Source organism: Belonocnema kinseyi, chromosome 2 (genome assembly GCF_010883055.1).
Source record: "Belonocnema kinseyi isolate 2016_QV_RU_SX_M_011 chromosome 2, B_treatae_v1, whole genome shotgun sequence".
NCBI classification, from domain to species: domain Eukaryota; kingdom Metazoa; phylum Arthropoda; class Insecta; order Hymenoptera; family Cynipidae; genus Belonocnema; species Belonocnema kinseyi.
In genome coordinates this window covers 109,645,513-109,667,194 of record NC_046658.1, presented here as the reverse complement: position 1 = coordinate 109,667,194, position 21,682 = coordinate 109,645,513, and the positions used below count along the sequence as shown (strand labels likewise).

General features: G+C 28.8%; 1 protein-coding gene across 4 annotated transcripts in view; it reads right to left on the bottom strand.

The window, feature by feature from the left end:
* Window positions 1-21,682, bottom strand: part of LOC117168320 (sodium-dependent phosphate transporter 2) — a 30,420-nt gene that overhangs the window by 3,756 nt on the left and 4,982 nt on the right. For 2 of the 4 annotated variants that reach the window (XM_033353895.1, XM_033353893.1), the window contains exons 2-5: window positions 10,588-11,327; window positions 7,585-7,791; window positions 7,296-7,506; window positions 3,777-4,411 (exon numbers count right to left, since the gene is read on the bottom strand). In XM_033353895.1, coding sequence (XP_033209786.1) covers window positions 3,777-4,411; window positions 7,296-7,506; window positions 7,585-7,791; window positions 10,588-10,791 — 1,257 coding nt within the window. In that variant the 5' untranslated portion in view covers window positions 10,792-11,327. Of the gene's footprint in view, window positions 1-3,776; window positions 4,412-7,295; window positions 7,507-7,584; window positions 7,792-10,587; window positions 11,328-14,054; window positions 14,098-17,199; window positions 17,659-21,682 lie in introns of those variants that run through there. The other 2 variants (XM_033353892.1, XM_033353896.1) reach the window with 2 other exon arrangements.

Below are 21,682 nucleotides of genomic sequence, written 5' to 3'. Positions count from 1 at the left end.
ATACGATTAATCGCAGTGGATAATAACAATACCACGCTTGTTTATTATGCGACTTAAATGAATAAATTATCTTTTTCATTACCACGCCACGTGAACATTTTTTCTATTTTTACTGTCTCTAATAACTTAATACCTTCTTTTCCCTAAATATCCACAAACAACTCTGAAACTATCGATTTCCAAAATTAATTTCCCATGGTCTCTTTTCATGACAATATCTTAAAGAGATCAAAATTAATTATAATTATTTCAGAGCTTTAGTAATAACTATAACCCATGCGAAAAAATATTATAGGGGATTCAAAAGTATTTAGAATGGGCCGTCCAAAAACACATGGAAAATATAAATGTGAATAACAGTTTTTTGAAATTAAAAAAAAAATCAAAATAAACTTTTACAAAACTTTCTGATTCTCAAAACAGAATAATTTTGTACTAAATAATTTAATTTTTAACTGAAAACATGAATTTTCAACCGAGAAGATTAATTTTTTGAAGTAAAAGGCGAATTTAAAAAAAAATGAATTTTTAAACAGTATATTGGATTTTCAATTATAAAATATAAATTTTCGGCCAAATAGTTTCATTTTCTTTTGAGAAAAATAAATTTTAACAAAAAATGAAATACTATAATTTTCAATCAAAAAAATTAATTTAAAAAAAACCGAATATTTAAAATAATAGTTAAAGTTTTAATCAAATAGATGAATTTTCACCTGAAATAGTTTAATTTTTATTTAAAAAATAAACAATCAAACAAAAGTCCAGGACTTAAAAAAAATTAAAATTGTCAACCAAAGATAACAATTTTCAACAAAAGCCAAAATGATTAATTTTATAAATTAAAAGATCAATTTTTAACAAAATATAACGCAATAGTGTGTCAAACACGTACATATTTCTTGACCGACACAGCAAATTTTTACGATGTAAATATATAATTATTCATATACAATTTATTTTAACAACTTTTTTTTATTCTGAAATTATTATATAGAGATTTTGAGAAAAAAAATGTGGAGAAAACTTTATTTTTTAAATAAATATCATAAATATTGTTTAAACACTGTAAATAATTGTTTGCCCCCTCCAAAAGGTTTCTGATTTTAAATAATAATAAAAAACATCCAAATTTTGCCTGTTTTATTAGATTTTTAAACTTTTTTTAAACCATTAAACGCTTTCCGGATCAGGAATATCAAACCTAGCAGACATTTCATAGATTTTAATCAAACTTAGTGACGTTTATAGTACATTATGGGTATTTTTTTGTGTCCAAGGGATTTTCGAAATTTTTGAAAATTCTGAAACTTTCATTCACATTATAATGAAACTTATAGATATTTTGCAAAACAAGGTGATGCTTTTCGTCAAATATAGAAGAAAACAAAAATTAAAACATTTTCTCAAAGAATAAAAACAATTTATTGGCTGGATTTTTGTGGGAATACGCTATATTTTATAGAATCAGATTCCTTGGCATTACACAATACCAATGGAATTTCAAATCATATTTTCCATTTTGCAACAACTTTAGGTTATCTTGGTGTGATTTCACATAAATTCGTATTTTTTAATATAAAAAAAATAATAAAATTTTTCAAAGATTTACAATTCTTGAAAATGTTTCCGTTACGTTTGGCGTATTACATCGGAGATTAGAACTTTAAAATAAAAATTATTATAATTTCAAAAAAATATTTAGAATCTTTTAACAATTTTGGATTAGGTTAATCTTTTTTTATCGGAAATTGGTATGTTTAATAAAAAAATAATATTTTAAAGAAGATTTACAACTTTTTGTTATGATTTATGACTTATTTATTTATTTTTTATTTATTTATTTTTTTTTATTTATTATTTATGACTTATTTATGATTTATTTCCTACTTAAATTGTCCAAAATCGTTCGAATGTTTTTTTTTTTTAATTTCAGACGCTTGCAATTCGAAATTGTTCATTATTGTTTTAAAAATATTCAAAACCTTATATTAAAAAATTGGGTTAGTAATGGATTTTTAAATTTCTATATTTTCATGTTAGTAAATAGAAGTCCAGAGAAAAAAAAACGCATCTCTGTATTTGCCTTTATTAGGCACAAAAATTTCCTTATCCTACTTATAGTATGATTCAAAGTCAATTAATTTCTTACAAAAAGGTTTGCTGATATTTATGGACTTACGAAATTGGTAGTATACAGTAGTGTAAAAAGTTTTCGTACACCTCTTTTTTGATGACTGATTAAATTCTCTTAATTTTAATGATTCCAGAGCTAAAACACTTTCTCTCTAAAGTGTTGATTGCTCTCGACATTCTGTATAAAATGAGCCCAGGATGAAGCCAATTTGTCTATTTTTTAGATTGGTATTGCAAAAATAGTGTAAATTTAAATGTTTTCTTAATTGTTTAATAAGTCCAAAATGATCAACATTTTTCCATATTCTTGGCCTCATTTTGAAGCTATTTTTTCACTGTGTAATAATAGCATATGAGTAAAAATCGTGAAAATTGCCTTATCGAATAGCAAGGACTAGAAGTTGAGACAAAATAGTTGGAAAAATTTCAATATTCTTTGTGGTAACAAAAATATTATTGTAGAATAGATGACATTGCCCTTTTTTTGTGACAACATCAATTTCTTGCAATTCTAAAAGAAAATTTCTACGATTTATTGGGAATGGTTAAGCTGCGATACGTCACATAGTGACAAAAATCCGAACTAGAAAGAATAGGCACGATTTTTAAGATGCATTTTAATTTGTGCATAAAAGTGTTTTAACAATTTTTTGATAAAGTTTAAAGTACTTATTGGATAATTAAAAAAAAGTATTTATGGGAAACAAAGTGTTTTAGATGGAATTTACATATTATACAATGAAAAACCACACTTTTTGACTGAAATATTTTTCTAAAAAAACAAGAACAATTATTGATCTCTTTATTGTGATTTTCAAAAGATTATAAACTAAAATGGACTTATTTTGAAGCAAAAATGAACTCAAAGTAAATTTTTATTAATTTATACATTAAATATTTACTATTTAAAAATCTGATCTAAAAGTTAGGTTAGAATTAGTATTTAAATTCCAGTCGTCTATTATTCGTATTCTTTGCATAATCTGGATAAAATTTGTCGCTAAATAAGATGGAAATTCTATCTAAAACTAATTGTTTTTAGTGAAGATTTGTTTTTAGTATTTCAATTATTATTTTAAACTAGACAAAACAATCGTAAAAACACTTTTATACAAAAAAGAAAATAAATCTTTAAAATCTTACCTACTCTTTCTAGTTCCAGTTTTCGACACCATGTGGCGAAAAGGTAGACCACAATTCCCAATACTAGTAAGCTGTTGTGATATGGTGAAAAAACAGCTTCAAATTTTGCCCAAAAACATTGAAAACTGTTGATTATTTCGGAAGTTATTGAACTATTAAGAAAACATTGAAATTTATACAATTTTTGCAATAACAACTTAAAAAATAGATAAATTGGCTTCATCCTGGGCTCATTTCATACAAAATTTCGAGAGAAATCTTCTCTTTAAAGAGAAAATTTTTTACCTCTGAAGAAATTAAAATGAAGAGAAGTTAATCAGTCATCAAAAAAGAAGTGCAAGAAAACATTTTACACTCACTGTATACGAAAAAACTGTCGGTCTCGCACGGTAAGTCAATTTTTTTCGTAACCGGGAGAAATCTTGAATATTTACCGGGAGAACCGGGAGTCAAAAATTAAAAAAAAAAAATAGTGGTCACCCTGCTCTCGTACCTACCTCTATAGTAAAACCTGTAGTGGGTGTGATACGCGCCAAATCCTGGCCCAGCGTCTGGATGACTCTGCGACCCCAGATCCAGAGTCCTGTAGAAATTCCCAAACCTCCATAGAGAAGTATCAGCAAAGGTGTTTCTGTCTCCTGGCGGGCGGAGCCTTCCGCATAAACCGACCAAAGCGCTATCAAAGGCCCGATCGCATTGCTGACGTCATTCCCGCCATGTGCGAAGCTACCAAAGGCAGCGGTTAATACTTGCAAAAAGGAAAAGAGCTTCGAAACGTCCGGATGTTCCTCGTCCAATATACCATCGACATCCCCTGGAGCACCTTCAGCATCTCCTCCTGCTGCCAACAGCAGATGACTCGCGCTATTGTTACCCCTCAATTTTGGGGCTTCTGCGTTCAGCAACTCGCTGCCACTTGCAGCAGCTGGAACTTCAGAAATCACTGACAGGGCCGTCGTCTCTTTCAAATCGGTGCCACAGAATTCCGCGTTTTTCGCGCTACTGTGAGACAAAAGGATCTTCTTCCGCTGCCAGGGGACTACAAATGTATAAACAACCGCTGCGGACACTAAGCCAACTCCTAAAGATGTTGTTACGCTTCCCCACCATGGTACCTTATCCAGCATTAAAACTGCAAAAGTTAAAAAAAAAGTCATGACAAGAAATTCTGGATGTAAAAATTCTTAATTTAACGTCTGGGAAACAGACTGATTCCCTCGTCGGATTATCTAAAATAAAAATATAAAAGATTTTAAACAATTAGAAACGTATTATACAAATTTATAGAGTGATAGCAATTAAAAAATAATAAAATTATAATGCCTTAGGTCATTTCGCAGAAATTTATGGATATAATCGAAAAATTTTGAGTCATGACAGGATGTGCACACCCCTTAATTCTTATCGTTTTAATTTTTACCGAAAATATCATAAGTTTACTTATAAATTTTGTATAATACGTTTTTAATGGTTCAAAATTTTTATATTTTTATATTAGATAATCTGATGAGGTAATCGGTTTGATTCCGAAACGTCATTATTGTACATTGCTGAATAAATTGTTTAGTACGTTTCTTGATGATACATTTTATGAAAGTTTACTACTTTTACGAAAATACCTTTCCCACATTTCCCTCTTTGTCCCCTCTTTTTTTAAGAATATCTGTTTTTCCTTATTCTCAAGGAATTCTCCCTTTTACTCGATTTTTCGTTTACATTTTTATTTTTGTTATAAATTCTACTGTTTGGTGACAATTTAATTATTTTGTTGAAAATGCAACTATTTCGTTAAAAACTCACCTTTTTTAGTAAAAAAATTCAACAGATTAGTTGAAAGTTTAACTACTTTCTTTAAAAAATTATATTTTTAGTTGAATATTCATCTCTCGGATTCAGAGTTTAACCTTTTTTTATGAAAAATCGTATTTTTCTATTACATTCAACTTTTTTTGATTTAAATTAAAATCTGTTTTGGTTAAAATATCATCAATTACACTTTTAGTTGAGAACTCATCTCTTTTTTTTTTTGAAAAAATAATCTTTAGAGTGGACAAATTTACCCGTTTTTTTAAACTGTAAATATAACTATTCCATTTTTTTCCTATTTTACTCAAAATTCGTCTTCTTTTGCTCAATTCAACTGTGTTTTATTTTAAATTAAAATACAGAAAAATAGAAAATTCAACTATTTGGTTAAAAATTAAAATATTTATTTGAAAAATACTACTTAGTATGAAGTTAATTTTTTTTAAATTCATAGTATCAGGTGGAATATTCAACTGTTAGGTGGAAAATTAATCTATTTTGCTGAAAATTCTTTTCTTTGAGTAGAAAATTAGGTTTTTTTTGTTAAAAAATAATTTTTTTCACTGAAAATGTAATTATTCTATTTTTTTAAATCTTATCTTTTTTAATTGAAAATTCGACTATTTTAGAAAAATTCAACTGTTTTGTAGAACGTTCATGTATTTTGTTGAAAATTCGTTTTTTTTTTTTTAATAGAAAATAATTTTTCTTTTTGAAAACATCATCATTTTGATTGTGGATTAAATTAGTTTGTTAAAAATTTGTGTTTTTTTTTTTTTTTGTTAAATGCAATCTGTTGATTTTTTTTTGTTTTTGTTGAAAATTAAGTTTTTTTTGCTTTTATCTATTTGGTTGAAAGTTTAACTAATTTGTTGAAAAACTCGTTTTCTTAATGACAAATTTTAAGTAAAAATGTAACTATTCCACTTTTCACAAAAAATTGATCCTTTATAGCCAAAAGTTTAACCGTTTGGTTTAAAATTCGTACTTTTGTAGAAATTTAATCTTTTTAATTAATAATTAATGTGCGCTTGGTTGATAATTAAACTATTTTGTTATAAATTCACCAGTTTTTTATTTTAAATTAAAAATTGTAATTTAAATTAATTAATTGAAGTCAAACATTTTGTTAAAACTTAATCTTTTTAAACATTAAATTAATTTTTGTTGGTAGATATTTCATGTTTTTATTACAAATGCAACTGTTTAGATCAAAACTAATTAGTTTTTGTTGAGAATTTAACCACTTGGTTGAAAATCCACCTTTTTTGTTAAAATATACTGTTCTTGATTTAAAATTAAAATCTTTTTTGGTTAAACTACTTTGTTAAAAATTGTCAAAAGTTCGAAATTTTAGTTGAATAATCATGTATTTTGTTAAAAATTCGACATTTGGGTAGAAAATTAATCGTTTTGGTCAAGAGTTCAGCATTTTTTGTTGAATTCGACTGGTTTACATTAAAAAAATTCGTCTTTTTAAATGAATTTAATTAAAAATGAACTTTTTTGGATGAAGATTCACCATTTTGTTTAAAAATTCAACACTTTCCTTGAAAATGTAACTATTTTGTTAAAACTTCATGATTTTTGTTGAAAATTAAATGGTTTTCTTTAAGGATTCAACTATTTTGTTAAACATTTATTTTTTAATGAATTCAACTCTTTTTGACTAAGAAAACAATTTTTTTTTAATATCAACTAATTTATTTTTTGTTGAGAATTTATTATTTTTGTTTGAAAATTGAACTATTTAATTGAAAACTGATGTATTTTGGTAGAAAATTATTCTTCTCGGTTGAAAATTTACATTTGCAGATAGAAAATGCATTTCGTTGAATTTAAATCCTTTTCGTTCGAGAATTCGACCATTTGGTTGAAAATTGGACTATGCAGGTTGCAAAATCAACTATTTACTGGAAAATTGATATAATTTGCTCTGAAGGGTCACCTATTTGTTTTGTAAATTTATCCCTCTTAGTAGAAAATTAACTTTTGTGTTGGAAATTCAATACATTTCGCTATAAAATCACAAGAATTTAAAGCTTTTTCTATTAAAATCAATATTGTACCTAAATTAATTTGATTCAAAAGAATGTATTCACCCTATTTTTGGTTAAAAAATCATCCTATTTCCCCCGTTTTGAGAGCATTTTGAGCTGTGAAGTCTGTGGTTTAATTTTTGATTGTAAAATACAGTTAATTATACGCACGTTTTGGTCCATCGTGCGCAATCGATAGAATATTAATAGCAATAGTAAGGCCATAAGCGAGAGGCAAGATATTGAGACCCTGCTTCAAAGGTTCATTGGATCGCAGCACAGTCTTCCTGATCAGCCAAAATATAGCCGCTGAGACGGAGCCACTGAGAAGGGGACTGGCGAACCAAGACGCTGCTATGCTTCCTAGAGCGCCCCATCTCACCTATAAATAAAAAAGGGACATTCAAAAGAGGTGAATCGCTCTGAAAATTGGATTTCTGGGCACTTTGCCGTTACATACCCCTGCTGTTCCTCTGCACACAAGCGAGAAACCCACAGTGGCGCCAACGATTGAATGCGTACCGGAAATCGGAAGTCGTAGCGCAGTAGCGAACAATAACCAGATAGCCGAACCAGCCAAACTGGATAGTGATCCTAACATCAGTTCCTGTTCATGTCCCTCGTACAAAGAGACATCCAGAATCCCCTTACGCATCGTATCCGATACCTGCAAAATAATCCACCATAAAAATTCCCGTATTATTGATCCAATGTTTCCTGAAATACCGCCCGGTTTACTAATCAGGCAAAAACAGGCAAATGCCTAGAGGCACCCCAAAGTGCGGTGAAATAAAAAAACGAGGTTCAAAATTTGCAAAATTCAATTCTTAACCCGTTTTCGATTTTTATTTTGGAAAAATTATTCACTCAATTTTAAAGAGACTAGCATCATCAAAATTTCGCGCGCGTAGTTTTCCAATTTGAGGGTGAAAATCATTTTTAATGCAAAATAGCAATTTCGAATTACAATTTTTTGAGTTTTTTTGCCTATTTTTTGTAAAGTTATATAAATATAATTTTTCTAAGATTCTTGAGAAAATTCAACAAGATTTTTGAAGATTTCAGATATGTCGAATCAAAATTTCAATAAAAAGTTAATTTTCCACCAAATTGTTAAACGCTCAACCAAAAAAGATGAATTCTCAACGAAAAATTATAATGCATAAATGATATTTTAACCAAAGTAGATTTTAAGTTTAAAATAGAAACAGATGAAGTCACACAAGAAAAGACAAATTTTCAACAAAATATTTGTTTCCTCAACCAAGAAAATGGATTTTTAACAAATTAGTTGAACTTTTAAACAATTAATTGCATCTTCAACCAAAAAATATGAATTCACCAAGAAAAATGTAATCGTTGATATTCGGACACAAAATTATTTTACTTTAAAACAAAAACAGTTTATTTCATAAAAAAACGAGATTTAAAGAAGATAAATTATTTGTCAACCAAAAAAGATTTTCCAGTCAAGAAAGAAAAAAAACTCCAAGAAGATTCATTTTCAATCAAAAAGGTGAATTTTCAACCAAATTACTAACGTTCGTAATTGAGTATTAAAAAATTAAGAAATATTTGTGGATTTGAAGTTTGGAAGCTAAACAACTTTAGTTTCAAGGCCTCAAGACTTAAACTATTTCAGAATTGCGCATTCAAAACTATAATTCAAATAATTCAAGAAATTCAGTGAAATCAAGGATTTCAATGAATTGAAAAATTTATCAAATTCAAGGAATTCTGGGAGTTCCGAATATTCAAGAAATTTAAATTATTTAAGGAACTTATTTCGGAGCAATAAAAGAATTCAATAAATTCATAACATTAAATTAATTGACGGAATTCAGAGAATTCTATGACTTCAAAGAATTTTTAAACTTTCAAAGAATTTATGAATGTTCAAGGATTTCAGAGAATTCAAGGAATTTGGAGAATTTAAAGAATTTCAGGATATTTAAGAAATTTGACGATTTCAACAAATTTCGTGGCTTTCAAAGCGTTAAGGGGATTCAAGGAATGCATGAAATTAAAGGATTTAAAAGAGCTCAGAGAATTTAATGATTTCAGGGAATTCAGTAATTCCCAAGTATTTAGGGAATTAGAGAAATATCGAGAATTCAAGGAATACAGGGAATTCAAGGAATTTGGAGAATTCAAAGAATTTCAGGATATTTAAGGAATTTGACGATTTCAGCGAATTTCGTGGCTTTCAGAGTATTAAGGGGATTCAAGGAATGTATGAAATTAAAGGATTTAAAAGAGCTCAGAGAATTTAATGATTTCAGGGAATTCAGTGATTCCCAAGTATTTAGGGAATTAGAGAAATTTCGAAAATTAAAGGAATTCAGAAGATTCAAGGAATACAGAGAATTCGAGGAATACGGAGAGTTCTATGAATTCCGAGAAGTCCAAGAATTTCAGAATATTTAAGGAATTTGAGGATTTCAGCGAATTTTGTGGATTTCATAGCATTAATAGGATTCAAGGAATACGTGAAATTGAAGGGTTTGAAAGAGTTCAGGGAATTCAATGAATTCAATGATTTCAGGGAATTCAGTGATTCCCAAGTATTTAGGGAATTAAAGAAATTTCGAAAATTCAAGGAATACAGAGAATTCGAGGAATATGGAGAATTCGAGGAATACGGAGAATTATATGAATTCCGAGAATTTCAGAATATTTAAGGAATTTGAGGATTTCAGCGAATTTTGTGGATTTCATAGCATTAATAGAATTCAAGGTATACATGAAATTAAAGGATTTGAAAGAGTTCAGAGAATTCATGGAGTTCAGAGAATTCAAGGTTTCAGGGAATTCAGTGAGTCCCAAGTATTTAGGGAATTAGAGAATTTTAGAGCATTTAAGGGAATTCGAGGGATTCAGAGAATTTCAGAGTATTAAGGAGATTCAAGAAATTCATTGAATTGAAGGATTTGAAGGAGTTCAGAGAATTCACAGTATTCAAGAAATTCAGAGAATGCAAAGGATTCTGAGAAGTCAAAGAATTTCAGGATATTCTAGGAATTTAAGGATGTCAGGAAATTCAAAAAATTTCAGGGATTTCAGAGCATTTAGATAATTCAAGAAACTCAAATGATTTAAAGAACTTCAAGCATCCATTAATACCCTGGCTTGCACATACACACAATTCGAAATGGTTTAATTTGATGCATATTATCCACTTTAAATTATTATTAACGAAAATAATTATCGACGCAGTAAATTTGCATAATTATTAGAAAATTTAAAACACTTATTTTTGCAATATACTATTAAAATTTAAATTTATGAGTCACATGATTTTTGTTTTAGTGTAAAATTAGTCTATCAAAATTGACAATTTCGAATTCAACTTGATACTGCGAACACTTATAGATTATTATTTTTATTATTTTGCTTTTCCCTTGTTTTTTTCCTTAAAAATGGAACTGCTGAAATATATTAATTGTCACGCTTAAATAAATACCTTGTATCCTATGAGAACAGCTCCGGCAATTTCGAAGATGGTCGCAAGGATGCAGGCTTTGAAAATCGTAAGGACACCAGCTCCCACACTGGTACCAAAGCTATTTGCCACATCGTTGGCTCCAATTCCAAACGCTAGGACAAACGCTACAAGAAAACCTACGACAACGAGCCATATCAAGCTAGTGTCGTACGGTACAGTCATTGTTGTCCTTTTTTTATTATTATTGTACTTTTGAACTATTAATATAAAACTTAAACTTCAGCTCTCTTAAACTAAATCAATCTGATTCATTCTGTTTGCGGGGTAGTTGTCTTGACTTTCTTATGTGGATCGAGCGAACTTGGAAGAAACGCTCTTGGTTTTTTGTTCTTACTCTTTAGAGCAGCATACATAAATAACTATTCAGAAAATAATCATTTAGCAATATGCGAATATATATCTTTTTTTTTTATTTTGTTCCTAGGATGCTAAATTCTGTTCTTGCAGTTTTGTACACGTTATAATAAGAGAGGTAGTGTTTCGGTGCAGCACCATGTACGAGTGACGTCATGACTCCTTTCATCATGTCTAAGAATTTCGTCTCTTGGCAGATATTTACAAATTTGGTATTATTAACAAGCACTCTCTAGTGTAGCGTTGAAGTTTTTCAACTTAAAACTACTCTGCTGGATTTTGGAACTGCTCTCTGTCAAAGTTCTCCTCGCGTGGAAGCACGCTAACCCCTGCGGTTTTCTCATCTGAAAGATGAAAACCATTATTATTCTCCTGTCTTAATAATTAGGGTGTCTATCTGACCGGAAAATCGCAGGGATCAAAGCACAAAAAGAGCTCAAATAATAGGGAGAATAGGGGAAGATTAAAAATTTATTTTTACATGTCAAAAAGAACAAGCTTTTTAAAAGAAATGTTTTTTTTTTGTTAATTTCAAATGATTTTTGCTATTCAAAAATTTATTTTTAAAAATTGGATATACTTAGGTCGTTCAAAATCTATTCACAGTGATATGAAAAAGTCCGAAAAAAATCAAATGAGTTAAATACTTAATTTTGATATGTTTAACATCGTTCTCGAAAATATTGCAATGTTCACCAATTCTAAGGAACGAAATTCAAAGTCTTTTCCAAGTTACCTTTTTTTATATCAAACAATCAAATAACCGCTAATCTTTTGCGAAAATAAGTCGTCTTTGAAATCTTAGAAATTTGAAATAATATAATCTTTTTAAAACCTTTGAAAATCTCCTAACTGTTTTTAAATCTGGTGTCCTGTACCCTCTTTCAATTCTTTAAAGTCCTTTAAATCTTTTGAAGGTTTTTAAAGCCTTGTGAAATTGTTGTGAAAATCTTTAAGTTTGGCGTAAACGACTTTTTTAAATCTTCTAAATCTGTAAAATGTTAAAAATGCTTTTAAATATTTTAAAATCTTTGAAATATTTTGAAACCTTACTTAATGTTTTATAACCTGGTGAACAATCAAAAACCAAATGGTGAAACCCTGGAAGAAAAATACGATATACGGGCATGGCTCATTCTAATTCTGAAACTGAATTGACATCGAAATTTTCAACTAATAATTTTTATAACTTGTAAGTTTATTATCACAAAAAAAAATATAAACTTTAACATTCTACATTAGTAGAGGCGAAATGGATAACTCGTAGAATTATTCACAATATTAAAGTCTGTTCATTACTATCTATAAAATAATTGGTAAAGTCTACAAAAAATGCCTAGAAATCTCTTTATTTGCTCTTTAATGAGTAAAACATAAATTATATCTTGATTAATAAAAAACTTTTTAGTAGAAATATTTTGTCTAAACGAGATGTTTCTTTCATTAGAGAGTAAAAGATTTAAATTACTTTTCGCATTTCAATAACTCTTTTAAAAGAAAAAAAAATTAATTCAAAGTTCTCGTGTAAAATTCAAGGAGATTTCAAAGGTCTTCAATGTTGAAAAAAATTCAAGGTGAAATCCAGGTTACAAGGTCGCTGGACGTCTTGTATTTCTTTCCAAGATTTGAAATTTCGTCCTTACTATAAATAGTACTTTCAATTTAAATTTAAAACTACACTCTTCAGTAGAGCGAAGTAAAAATGTTGAAATTAATCGAATTGCTTGAAATGAGGGATAACAATTTATTATTTCACCCAAAACAAGTAAAAATAATAATTTGGAATCAGTCAATAGCTTCTGTTCTCTTTTTAAAATTTAAAATTAACATTATTTTTATAAACAAAAAAAATTTGCTTTATTCGGAATTTCTTCAATGTGTACAAAAACATGTTTTTTTTTTATTAACTTGAACCCTAAATTTCTTCAGCTTCAACCAAAGAAAGATGTTGCATATTATTTTTTATTCATGGGAAAAATTTGTTTTCATGGTGTTTAGAACGTTCCAAAATAAAAAAAAATGAAATTCGAAAAATTTTAAATGACGACAAAAGCTTTTTTTCGAAAAAGCAAAATGATACAATGTTTCTGTTCAAGCTGAATAAATTTCAGGTTGGACATAGACATATTAAATTTTTTTTAATGTGTGCATATGACTCAGTCCAAAAAAACCTGTTTTTGCACATTTTCAAAAAAAAAACTGTTGAGCAAAAAATTTATTTTTAATTTCGTATTTTTTTAATATTGTTCACTGGGAAAAGCTATAAATATAAAATATACGTCATAATTTTTTAATAATCAGGTATTTTTTATATAAAAGTATTTGTAATATAGTTTTTATTTGTTAAGAACTATTTAAGGATAGAATAAAATAGTAGTAATTATTATTCATTACGAAGATAACACAAAAATAAAGTTTTGTCCCATGCATTTGGTACATTGTTTTCCCCTCAATACTATTACACCTATTTTAGAATTTTCAGTCCGCCGTAATCTTCAATGCTCTTAAACTTAAATTAAAATTTGCTGATGTTAGAACATTTAACATTGCAGTTAATGAATTTGGAATATTCCGTTTTTTAATTAGGCATTTAACGTTGTACATTTCAACGAAAAAGTATTCACATTCTAATACCAATTTAAAAAGTACTATAAAAATGCTAAAATTAAAATGTTTCACCTTCAAATTTTTGTAAAGAGTATGTATTTGTTTTTAATGGTATTTTCAAATATCGTATATATAAAGAGAAAATGGGAAGTTTTTCAATAATAGGGGAAAAGGGGGATTTCAACCAAAAAGGGTAAGACTGTGCACCGCAAAATCGGGAAAATAGATAAATGACCGGGAACTAATATGCGAATTAAAAATGCTTTCGTATATTTAATAACTCTGATTCTGAAAACTGTTATATTCTTGTAATCAAAAATTTAAATACTTTATTTCTTTGAGTAAATGTCATTAAATGAGTTTCAGTCGGGCTTTTGTCTGAAAAAATTAAATGCGCGTGCAAAAATAATGAAAATAGAAAGAACTCAGACAATAGGATCCATTTCGGTAATTGGTTCAGTTACCCTATTAAATGTGTATTCACTTTCCATCTCTCTGATAAAAATGTGAAAATAAATCTTGTTGGTGTTTTTACTTTATTATAAATAAACAATTTTAAGACCCTCCTTGTATGCGTGGCATACGCGCGTTCATTGAGGACACAACTGCGTACTAATTTGAACGCACATCGTGCGGGTTAATACCATGGACATAGGAAACAAGGAACTAGGCATGCCATTGCGGGAGTGATGCAATGACGGGGGAGGTTCGCCACCTTTTGATGTCCCGCGACAAACATGGCAGCGCCCACATGTTTATATTTTCATGCACAGTTTGTCGGCAAAAATGCTCGTGCGCATAATCAAATGGCACATCGTAAAATGGCGGCTCTCCCCACTCATGGAATTCTCCCCCCTCCCGTGGATTCAATCCCGCTCGCCAAGTTAGGATGGCATGCCTAGTCCCGTGCTTCCTATGTCCATGGTTAATACGCACGCGTGCCTCTGCCATATGTGAATGGTGACGCATCTGGGTTGGAACAGGAAACTTGTGAAAAAAATCCAAATTCTCACTTAAAACAGTCAATTTAAAAAAAATACTGATTTTGAATAGTGCATTTTTTAAAAATAATTATAATTACTGTAAATCCTTCAAATTATGGCTGTTGATTTTTAAATGTTTAAATATAAAATTGACTATTTATGAAAGTTTTAATTTGTAATTATTTGAGTTATAACGTTTTAAAATCATAATTTTAAAAACTTTTAATTTGAAATTTAACTGTATTTTTTAATTTGAAAATGAAAGATTAAAAAAGAAGGGACTTTTTCAAAAAAAATGATTTGCAAACTGAATAATTAGAATTAATATAAATATTACAAATTGAACTTTTCAAACTCGAAGTCCCAAAGCTTTAAAATTTGGGGCAAAAGAAATTTTACCATATTTAATCGGAACATTAGAAATGTTTAAATTTATTAATTATATTTATATTATTTTTAGACTTCCCGAATATTATAACCAAGTTGAAACCTGTAGGAAAAATGTATCGAACGTGTGGAGTAGGTGGTCCTTATTTTTTATTTACATTAGTTTCTACCCCAAATTTTAACCAAAACGGTTAATATTTATCCACCAAACATGGGCTTTGTAATTTCCCATGGGATTTACATGAGAGAAATCACTCAAAAATTAAAGAAATTGGCGACCAATTTAAAATAAAAAAGGTCATTTTTACGTTTTTCAATTAAATTTTCTCAAACTTCATAAAAAAACTGTTTGGCTTCAGAAAATACCTTATAATTCAAAAAATCAAAAATATTAAAAAAATCAAAATAACGGCCAACTCGAAATTGAAAAACAGCTTATTACTACAGTTTTCAACTAAATACTTTTAAACATTATCAATATATGTATATTACAATAGTAATAGAAGAATATTTTTAACCATAAACACGAATCTTTAACAAACTATTGAAATTTTCAGCCAAATCAATAAATTGTCAATGAAGGAGATGGATTTTTCAGCAAGAAGATTAATATTCTACCACAAAGCCCGGAGTTTTAACCAAATAGATAAGTTTTCAACTAAAGACATAATTAATATTTAAAAAAAAAAAATTTTGACCCAAGATATAAATTTTCAACTATAATGACGAATCTTCAATAAAAAAAAAATAAGTTTGAAGGAAATGGTTGGATTTGTGACATTAAATATGTATATGAGATATGAAAGTATGAATTTTAAAATAAAAATAAACAAATTATCAACAAAATAGTTAAATTTGTAAGCAAGGAAACTAATGTCAAACAAAATATGTACCTAATTTTTCAGCAAAAAGGAAGAAGAAATTTTTTGAATTTAAATCATAAATCATCAACCAAAAGGTGAATTTTCAATAATATAGTTTCAATTTCAACTAATGAGGTTGAAATTACAGCGAATTTTGTTTTTACTTGAAACAAAAAACAGTTGAATTTAACCAAAGAAGAATTTCAATAAAATAGTTGAAAATCCTTGATCAAAATAGATTGGTTTTCAGCCAAGCAATTGCATTTTTAGACAAAAAGATGACATTTCTACAACAGATGAATTTTCATAGCAAAAAGAGGAATTTTCAACCGAAATAGAGTTTCCAGTAAATAAAGAAAAAAATTCATCTAAAACAGTTGATTTTTTAACCAAAAAGACTTCCTTTTTTTTACAAAATTGTTGAATTTTGAACACAATAATAATATTGCATGTTCATTCTCTAAATTTATAAACTATACAAATAACTTTTTCGAGGTCAAAATTTTTATTGAAATATTTGAGTATAATCTGTAAAATATGAGAATTATTTAAAACCTTTTCAGGTGAACAAAATTTAGGTCCGCGCAATAAAAGTCGCGAATTTTCGTTTTCGGGCACGAGAAATCAGGGCATACCTCAGAAAATCAGGTCAACGATAAACAATCGAGACGTCTGGACACCCTAATTTTCAATAGTTTGGATTAAAATTATTTTTCGCAGAAAAAATTAGAGACCGTTGCAAATAACCGGTTATAACAGGTTTTTCTGAACGGGAGAAATGGCCTCGCTTGCGTTAGGGTAACTTCTCAAAACCTAACCCGATAATTTATTATAATTGTTAAACATAATTAAAAAGACCATCCTTTTTTCTAAACTCGATGATTTTTTAGAAATAACCAAGGAAAATATTAAATTACTCCTTGATTCTCTTAATTAAAGTGTATTTCATCATTCCCACCCCCTAGGTCGGTTAACGGTTAAAAATTAAGGTTAGGGGTGAAATATCCAATATATCTATACCGAAGAATTGAAAACCCCATCAAGGATCAAAGCTCTAAAATATTAAAAATAAAATTTATTCCACGTGCAACAGAGCGATCAAAACGAGGTGACATTAAATAAATTAAGCCAGATTCGATTTTGAATAGAAATGCAAGGCACGTGTTCCCTGAAAACGTTTTAATACGCCTTGGCACGGACCGCGAGGAAATGCTCGAGAACGATGCGCCACGTGAAAACTTGTAAATTCCATTTCGGGGTTACCAAGAGCAAAATCTTTTAAGAAATGGACATAACTTATTGACACTCAACAAGCTAACAGGGGCATGCGAAAGGAAGATTAAACGATTGATAAAATCTATAAAATGAGACATTACCGTAGATATATTCATTTCTACGAGGATCTGTTTCTGCACTTATTTCGTCCACGAAGGTGATGCAATCACGGTTACATTGACGGCGTCGCACCCTCAATCGAACTGAGCGCTGGACACTATTCCGAAATGAACTTATCTCGCGATATGAAACGGATCAACGAGAATTTCTCTCGGTACTGGTAGCGTCGGAATTACATAACCAAGTCACTTTTGAAAAATCTTCGACGGGGTGCGTGCGGGGTGCCACTATCAGTGATTACGCCGGTGGGGGTGGAATATTGATCCACGGCACTCCTCTCCTCTTCTCTTCTTATTACCAACAACTTTCGCGAATGCACTGTGAGGGTATTTACGAATCTGATGTAGTTTTTCAGTCAAAAATAACGAGACGCATTTACGAACTCACTTTCGACGATCGATACTTTTTCCCGGGAGATGAACGCACCGCGTGGTCCACAGTGATCCAAACGGTCCAAAAAGGGGTGTTTTCCCACTAAATGCGTGGAATGGAGACCCTTGCGCAACCCCTGCGCGCAAATCAGTCCCACCAACGGTCCCAAAATTTAAGAACATTCTGAAGGGTGACCGTTTTAATCAACGAACAAAATTTCCGGTTTTTTTGGGGTGCGCAAAACTTTTTCACGATTAATCTGATTTAAAAAATCGATCTCTTAAAGCTAAACAATTTTTATTTAATGTACTAAAAACTGAACTGCAAATTAAAGGGGACGACTGGAAAATTCCGAAGAATAACATTCTCGACACTGTAAAATTCCCGAATTGGAAAACTCACAAATAATAAAATTCCCAAATATAAAAATTTCCGACTAACAAAATTCCTGAATTGGAAAATTCACAAATTCACAAATAATTCCCGAATTATAAAATCACCGTATACTAAGATTTACGAATTGGAAAAATCCCGAAAAATAAAATTCCAGAACTGGAAAATTCACAAATAATAAAATTCCCGAATAATAAAATTTCCAAATAATAAAATTCATAAATAATAAAATTTCCGAATAATAAAATTCTGGAATTGGAAAACTCTAAAAAAATTCCAACTAATAAAATTTCCTAAATAGAAAATTCTAGACGGTTCCGCCGCCGCCGCCAGCCATCTTGCTTCGAAATCGCGCCGCCGCTGATTCGAATTCAGCGCCGTCGGCGCGGCGGCATATCGGCACGCCGACGTAATCTCAGGTATATTTACATGGTAACGGATTTCTTCCTGCCGGGTAATCCGGTGGCTTTTGATAGGTTGCGTAAATTCCGGCTACTAATTAGGAGTTAAAGTGAACGAATTTAAATAAATATCTTGTGATGGAAATTGATCTTTTGTTCCTACATATTTTTATATTTTCCAAGCTGTATGTCTGCAAAAATACTAAATTAGACCGTTACGCCGCCGCCGAGTAATAAAGAAGGCGGCGCGCCGCCCGTCGCTGATCAAAATTGCTCAAATCGCCGCCGCCGATCAAAAGTCTGTCGGCGCATCCCTCTAGAAAATTCACGGCACTATAAAATTCCACGATTGGAAAATGCCCTAATAATAAAATTCCCGAATTGGAACATTCCCCAGTAATAAAATTCCCGAATTTGAAAATAATAAAATAGTAAAATTCGCAAATAATATAATTTCCGAAGCATAAAATTTTCGAATAAGATTCCCCAATAATAAAATTCCCGAATTGTAACATTTCCAAATAATATAAAATTCTCGAATCGGAAAATACACAAATACCAAAACTCCCGAATAAGAGAATTAACAAATAATAAAATTCACGAATAATAAAATTTCCGAATAATAAGATTCCTGAATTGGAAAATTCACAAATAATAAAATTCACGAATAATAAAATTTCCGAATAATAAGATTCCCGAATTGGAAAAATGATGAAAAATAAAATTCCCAAACTAGAAAATTCACAAATAATAAAATTCCCGCATAATAAAATTTCCGAATAATAAAATTCCCGAATTGTAAAATACACAAATAATAAATATCCCGAATAATAAAATTTCTAGAAAATAAAATTTTTGAATAATAAAATTTCCGAATAATAAAATTCCTGAATTGGAAAATTCCCGAATAATAAAATTCTCGATTCGGAAAATACACAAATAATAAAATTCCCAAATAGGAAAATTCACAAATAATAAAATTCACGAATAATAAAATTTCCGCATAATAAGATACCCGAATTGGGAAAATCACGAAAAATAAATATCCCAAATTAGAAAATTCACATATAATAAAATTCCCGAATTGGAAAATACACAAATAATAAATATTCCGAATAATAAAATTTCCAGAAAATAAAATTTTCTAATAATAAAATTTCCGAATAATAAAATTCCTGAATTGGAAAATTCTCGATTCGGAAAATATACAAATAATAAGAATCCTGAAGAATAAAATTTCCGAATAACAAAATTCCCGAACAGGTAAATTCACGAATAATAAAAATCACGAATAATAAAATTTCCGAATAATAAAATTCCCGAATTGTAAAATACACAAATAATAAATATCCCGAATAATAAAATTTTCGAATAATAAAATTTCCGAATAATAAAATTCCTGAATTGGAAAATTCCCGAATAATAAAATTCTCGATTCGGAAAATACACAAATAATAAAATTCCCGAAGATAAAGATTTCCAAATAACAAAATTCCCAAATTAGAATATTCACAAATAATAAAATTCCTGCATAATAAAACTTCCGAATAATAAAATTCCCTAATTGAAAAAAAGACAAATAATAAATATCGTGAATAATAAAATTTCCAGAAAACAAAATTTTCTAATAATAAAACTTCCGAATAATAAAATTCATGAATTGGAAAATTCCCGAATAATAAAATTCTCGATTCGGAAAATACACAAATAATAAAATTACCAAATAGGAAAATTCACAAATAATAAAATTCACTAATAATAAAATTCCCGTATTGGGATAATCACGAAAAATAAATATCCCAAATTAGAAAATTCACATATAATAAAATTCCCGCATAATAAAATTTCCGAATATTAAAATTCCCGAATTGGAAAATACACAAATAATAAATATTCCGAATAATAAAATTTCCAGAAAATAAAATTTCAGAATAATAAAATTTCCGAATAAAAGAATTGCCGAATTGGAAAAATCATGAAAAATAAAATTTTCGGATAATAAAATTCCCAAATTGGAAAATTCACAAAAAATAAAATTTCCGAATAATAAAATTCCCGATTTGGAAAATACACAAACAATAAATATCCCGGATAATAAAATTTCCAAAAAATAGAATTTTCGAATTATAAAGTTCCCGATTTGGAAAATTGTCGACTCAGTAAAATTCCTGAATAATAAGATTTTCGAATAATAAAATTCCCGGATTGGAAAATTTCCGAAAGAAAATTGGCGAATTATAAAATAGCCGAAATAGAAAATTCCCGAATTTAGGCAATTATAATTTTTTATTTATAAATTTAATTAAATTTTTTTGTCCACAAAAAAATTTTAATCATTTTTACTATGGAATTTTCTGTTGGGCCATTTTATCATTCGAAAATTTAATTATTTTAAAATATTACAATTAGGGAATTTTATTTTTCGGAATTTTTCAGCCCTTCCAATTAGAGCACTCAAAATGGAACTCTCTAACTAAGAGCTTTGAAAATTGAAGTTGAAAAATTTAAAAGTAGTTAAACATTTTCTTATTCAAACGCTCAATTATTTGTACATATAAAATGGGTGATATTAAAACGATCCAATTACGCAATTTATAAATAAATGTCCCCGTCTACTCAAAACACGTTAAAAAAATATCCTCTTCAAATTCAGGAAATCAATTAATAATCAAAATTTCTTTTGTTCCAACTCAGTAAAAATATTCATGATAACTTGAAAAACAAAATTTCGTCTCTTCAAACTCGATAAAAATAGTTGTAAACAATTTTCCTCTCCCATTTCAGAAAAAATTAAAACCTATATTTTCTCCCTTCCAACATGATAAAAATGTTAAAAATAAAAAGATTTTCTCTTCCTATTCAGAAAAGATTTAAAACCAAAACCTCCTCACTTCGAACTCAATAAAAATATTAAAAATACACAATTATCCTCCTCCAATGCAAAATAAAGATTAAAAGTAAAAAGTTTTCCCTTTCAACTGAATAAAAATGCTAGAAAGAAAAAAACAGCCTCTTTATATTCAGTAACAAGAATTCTAAAAATATACAATTCTTCCCTTAAACACACAAAAAAATGTTGAAAAAATGGCCTCTTCTGAAAGCTACAAAAAATTTCCCTCTGGTAATTCAGAAAAAATTTAAAGTAAAAAATTCTTCCTTAAACTAAAAAAAAAATGTTAAGAAGAAAAAAATGGACTATACCAATTTAAAAAAAAAAAATAATCAACATTTTTTTATTCAAACGCTCAATAATTTATATGTGTAAAATGGAAGCTCAAAAACCAAAATGTAAGTTTAA